General features: G+C 34.3%; 1 protein-coding gene across 1 annotated transcript in view; it reads right to left on the reverse strand.

Moving 5' to 3' along the window:
* The window catches only part of LOC124540387 (talin-1-like), a 56,983-nt gene extending 51,255 nt beyond the window's left edge, over positions 1-5,728 (reverse strand). Inside the window, exons 1-5 of the mRNA XM_047117889.1 lie at positions 5,441-5,728; positions 2,107-2,243; positions 1,142-1,291; positions 674-777; positions 163-298 (exon numbers count right to left, since the gene is read on the reverse strand). Of these exons, the coding sequence (XP_046973845.1) occupies positions 163-298; positions 674-777; positions 1,142-1,291; positions 2,107-2,242 (526 nt within the window). The 5' untranslated portion in view covers position 2,243; positions 5,441-5,728. The remainder of the gene's footprint in view (positions 1-162; positions 299-673; positions 778-1,141; positions 1,292-2,106; positions 2,244-5,440) is intronic.
* Between the last annotated feature and the right edge of the window lie 328 nt (positions 5,729-6,056).

Raw genomic sequence — 6,056 nt, forward strand, 5'->3', positions numbered from 1 at the left:
TTATGATAAATATTTTGCCATTAAATAAAAGACCGACTTTAGGAATTGATTTGATGCAAACTTAGATGTGATAAAATGAACAGTAACGGTCATCTATTATTTAAAGACAATAGTTTTAAATTGACAATATAGCTCCCTACTTTAAGCAATTAATTTTTGTACCATTATCATCCGTTTTCAACTTCTTGCTGAGCTGTTCCAATTTTGCGTCTTTTTCCCTCTGAATGGTCCTCTTTTTCAAGGTTAAAGTTCCAGTTGAATATTTTGATTCTTCTTTGGGCTCAGAATCTTCGCGACACTATATTTTATGCAATAATTTTGGTTAGTTAGTATTAATTATCAATAAAATATTAATACTATATCACCAAACAAGCGATATTTTATTTTTATTGTCTTATGCTTTAAGGACACGTGTTTCAATTCCCATGATCATATTTAATTTCAATGTACAGTTGAAGAAGGGGGTAAGAAGAGTTTCGTCACCTTAAGATCTGTTTTCGTGTGCTCAGTAAGAGCGATAGTCTGATATACCGACCGAAAACGACATATTGCATCGCAATGATTTGGTGTTTAGATTCAAAAAGTACTAAGAGTTTAAGACTTGATAAAGGAATGAATTTGAAAACTGATGAAGGTTTTCTTACTCTGACTGTACAAAACAATTAATTCTTACCAAACCGTACTCCTCGTTATTGGGGATGCCGATCCTGTCACAGATATGGACCATTATGTCTTGTATACTTTTGGATTCGTCAACTTGAAGCGTCTTAACTGATCCTATTTAAAATAAATAATAATCATTATAAAGATAGTTGTTTTATGAGGAATTATTTTGTTTAGCGATGACGTTCATGGTTAGGTATAGTACGACACAAATAAGATATAGCATCGGCAAAATTAGTAAAACCGATTACTGGCGATTTACACAACCAATAGAAATAGCTCTTAAAGAAATTCGGTCAAAGGTTTCGAAATTTGTAAAAGTCTGTTGAATAAATGCGAAGTTTGGCGTGCTACTCACACTATTCAACATTGAAATGTGTAAACGAATATATGACATACATTCATTCTAAATTTAAATATGTCTAACTCTATTTGAAAGTCAATCCAGAGAAATCTAGAAGCTATTTTTATTACTCACCATCTAACATTCGGAGTCTGAGATTTCGTATCTTTATTAAGTAGAAAAGAGAATCTCCATCTCTGAGCATATAGTATTCCAGCGTTCTGTTGCCTTCCAACCAGATACCGGAGCGCTCATCATCAGCAGATGTTAGGAAGAAACCGTATTCTGTGGGTAAATGGAAACCAATCGTTATTTTGAAGTTAAGCTAATCTGACGTAGATTATTTAAAAAATGTTTAAGTCTGTCAAACAACAACAATAAAAACAGCCTGTAAATTTCCCACTGCTGGGATAAGGCCTCTTCTCCCATTGAGGATAAGGTTGGAACATATTCCACGCGCTGTTCCTATGCGGGTCGGTAGAATACACATGTGACAGAATTTCTATGAAATTAGACATATGCAGGTTTCCCTTCAGCACCAAGCACGAGATGAATTATACACAAATTAAGCACATGAATATTCAACGGTGCTTGCCTGGGTTTGAACCCGCAATCATCGGTTGAGATGCACGCGGTATAACCACTGGGTCATCTCGGCTCAGCCTGTATGTCACTAGACATTCATCTGTTATAAGGTAATCAAATCTACCTGAGAAGGAACACCCTTGAACGCATTAGGCATTCGATACGGATGCTGTTTGGCTATCAGCAAGTTTAATGTTTGACGACCTCTATGGTCGAGTGGTGTGTACACCGGTTTTCATGGGTACGCTACTCTGAGGTCCCGGGTTCGATTCCCGGCCGAGTCGATGTAGATTACCATTAGTTTTCTATGTTGTCTTGGGTTTGGGTGTTTGTGGTACCGTCGTTACTTCTGATTTCCATAACACAAGTGCTTCAGCTACTTACATTGGGATCGCAGTAATGTATGTGATGTTGTCTCATATTTATTGATTTTGTTATTATTATTACTGTACATTGAATGATGATAATGATTTAGTTTGAAAATAGAATCTCTATTATGTTTATAGTAATGTAACCTTTATCAGGATCTATGTTGATTATTTTCTCACGAACGATCTGGTGAGCCTGCTCCACTTTGGTGGTGGTATCGAACATCAGAGTCCTGGTGACGGCACCATCGTCCAAAACTATTTTGAGCGAGATCGGTGCCATGCTGTAAAATAAGATTAGTTGATTATTTTTAAATTCTAAAACAATTTCTTTCGTGTGACATAACATTACTTATTTCTTCAATGTGTAGTAATTGAGAAGGTTACTATACAATTAGCGAGTTTATCTTTGATAGCACACCTTGGGATTGAAACGATCGCTTGGCTATTTCTAATCATATACTACTATGTATCTTATTAATTTGACAAAAAAAAAATAACAAAAAAGACCCGCTGAGTTTCTTTCGCCGGTTCTTCTCAGGTCAGGGTGTTCCTTTTTCTGAACCGGTGGTAGTGTTTATTTGACAATCAATAAGTAAGTGTGATGCTTCTATATTGAATAAAGGAATTTGAGTTTGAGTTTGATACTATGCATAAATTGTTTGTCAACCGATGTTTTAAACGAACACACAAAGCAAGCGTTTTTGATTGCTGGTCAATACAATACTCTATTTATGAGAACACAAAAACGTGTTTATTATTATCAAATATGACTGTTATAAAAAAAGCGAAAAGCTTTTTTTTTTAAATTGTAATATATTTAGTATCAGCATTGCACCCGTGCGAAGTTGGGGCGGGTCGCTAGTAAATGTTTAAAGGAATAAAATAAAACTCAAAAATTCCTGTTAATATTACAACATAGTAAAAATAAGGAAAACCTAAAAAATATTCCATTTATTTAATTCTATAAACAAAACCGTTACTTTATTTACCTTAAGCGTAGTAAAAATAAATTTGCTTATTTTAATTTACACAAAAAAGCAACTTTATTCATTATTCCTGTCACACATCCGATGTGACAAGGATAATGAATTATTACGATGCGATGATTAACTGAGAAGGAAAGAGACGGCCTATGTATGATGCGTTTGTTTATTTTAAAATTCCCGCTGGTTGACTAACGGTTTTATACTTAAATGTATTTACCAGTATTAAGTTAAATTTAGATTTCCACTTCTGTCATTCGAAGGAAGACAATATTTTTTAAATGAATCTAAGATATAACTTAAGAGCTGAACGCAACTCATCTTAAAAATAATAATCAAAAACAAAATGCAATCCGACACGGATTGAGGTCAGGCTCAGAGGTCAAATATTAATTATGGACGGGCATCGAACTGATCGCTAGTTCATCTATTTCTGAACTTAAATCGTATTGAATCGATTTTCAATTCAGAGATTCAGATTTATTTTTATTGTAGGTTATTGTATTAATATTATAAACGATTGTGATCACTAAAAGCGTTCCATTTTTGAAATTTATTCTAATTACAAATTAAAATTGATTAATTTAAAATATCCTACCTTATTAGCCGTAGTATCCTCTGAACTGATGCACTACTAATGTAAGGTTTGTCCTGTTTGTTTGATCGTGAGTCACTTGCGGTTCGATACGAACATTATCTTCCGAGTTTATTAACATTGATACTGCAGATTCATGGTCTGAGCTTGGTTTTATTGAATGTATAAATAAAACCACATTTATTTATGAACGGTATTGCTTTGGGTTAAGACGCAATAAGGTCGAAATTTGAATACAACCTTATCTGACCTTTAAGTGAAATGCATTTGACGTAAAAGTTTATTAACGAATTTGTTTATATATTAAGTGTTTACTGTACGAGCAAAAGCAGACACCTCTTTCCCAGTGGGCTCTTTGGGCAACTGCTTAGGGCCCCGCGATTAATAGTGGCCCCCCTCAGACCTATTTGGTCATAACATATGCATATTATTTTACTAGGAGATTCTGACTTTCCCAATGGTAACAAATCAGTAAATAGATATTTCAACAAAGCATTAATTCGTAAATTGAAGAACGATGAAAGTTTTTTATAGTCTATTCTAACAAAATAGTGTTCTGGTGACTATAGGGGTCATTATCCTAATATGGCCGGGCCTCCAAAAGCTTAACGACCTTGAGTAAAAGACCATGTAGGTGACTCATTGAACATGTCGGAAACAACATACCGCACAGACCATCGTTTAAAGATGACTTTAAAAGGTCATATCTTTTCTTTCGCTTTAAACTTATTTCGTAAAGAATTTCATCAAAATCAGATGAGTCATAAAAGCGTAACATATACACAGACAAAGTTACATTAAAATAATCATCATTATATAGTATAAAACAAAGTCGCTTACCGCTACCAAAGTTACTATTCACTGATTTTTGTACAAGATATGAACGTGTCGTGTATAATTTAATTAAATTTTATACTTTGTATAATAATGATAATGACGACGACTGTGTTACTTCGATTCGTATTTTTATGATGATGATGATAAAAAACCACTTCCATTTCAAGTGCTATATTTTACTTTTAAGCAAGTAAAGTAAAGTAACGGCCTGTATTCCCACTGCTGAGATAAGGCCTCCTCTTCCATAAAGGAGAGCTGTTCCAATGCGGGTGGGTGGAATGCACATGTGGCAGAATTTCGATGAAATTAGACACATGCAGGTTTCATCAAGATGTTTCTTTCACCGCCGAGCTTGAACCCGCTATCATCGGTTAAGATGCACGCGTTCTAACCACTGGGCCATCTCAGCTCTTAAGCAAGTATTAACTAATGTTATAAAGAGTTTGTTTGTCTGTCAGGGGTAGTCATCGGAATCATTGAAAAACTACTCATAGAAAGCTTACCTTACTCCTGAGTGCTATAGATTATAAATTATTATGTAGATCATACCATTTTCTTTAATATCAAGCTAGCTGTGGCGGCGACTGCGTGCGCGTTTGGATTTAACAATTTGATATTATACAGGTCACAGATTTGACTTAGGATATTAATTCTGTATTACGCACTTTTGTGATATTAAGTTTTTGGTGGATGACACTCTATGTGAAAGCGGAGTGGTGGCTTACGCGACATTATTTAGACTCTGCAGCGTGATTTTATCATTATTTCATATATAATTCTAAAACAAAAGTAACTTAAATTACTTCTTATTACATCTGCCAGTGAAAGTCCCGTCAAAATCGGTCCAGCCGTTCCAGAGATTAGCCGGAACAAACAGACGGACAAAAGTGTAAAACATATTTTGTAAAAAACGGTCAATTTAATGTTACAAACAGACACTCCAATTTTATTATATGTATAGATTGCATCTGAGTTAATCCGGGCCTATTCCAACAAGTAAGTACGTTATCATTATCAGAATATAATTATATATAAACATCAATTAACTTTGCACAAGGTATACCTTCTCTACCCTGTCATTGCAGCTTCAAATGACGTTGCCTCTATTTTTTCATTACACTGGACTTTTCTACGAATTATTTTTATCTCAGTATTAATCACGCACGTATTAATCCGTCAATATTATCACTTAGCTTCTCGTGAGTGAGCTCACCTTACTACCAGATGTAATTCCAAGAAGCGATGACGTCATAACATTTAGTAACAAAAGGTTATGCAGCCTTTACATACAATCGTAACGGTGTCGGCATACGAATGCAGTCAATTGTGTTCCTATATCCTAATACGGACGGACGTATATACATTATACACATTTCGTATATTTATGTATAATTTGTATATGTTTTGTACACAACGATGACGGTTTTTCAACCGACTTCAAAAAGGAGGTTATCAATTCGTCTGTATTTTTTTTTTTTTTTTTTTTTTTATGTTTGTTACCTCATAACTTTTTACTGGGTGGACCGATTTTGATAAATTTTTTTTTGTTTGAAAGGTAATGGTTCCCTTGGGGTCCCACGGCTCCGGACACCGGCTCCAAATATAACAATAACTATAACTACGTTATATAATCGTAAATCGACTTTTAAGTAGTCTAATATTTTTCATTTCATTTTACC

Source organism: Vanessa cardui, chromosome 25 (genome assembly GCF_905220365.1).
Source record: "Vanessa cardui chromosome 25, ilVanCard2.1, whole genome shotgun sequence".
Lineage (NCBI taxonomy): Eukaryota > Metazoa > Arthropoda > Insecta > Lepidoptera > Nymphalidae > Vanessa > Vanessa cardui.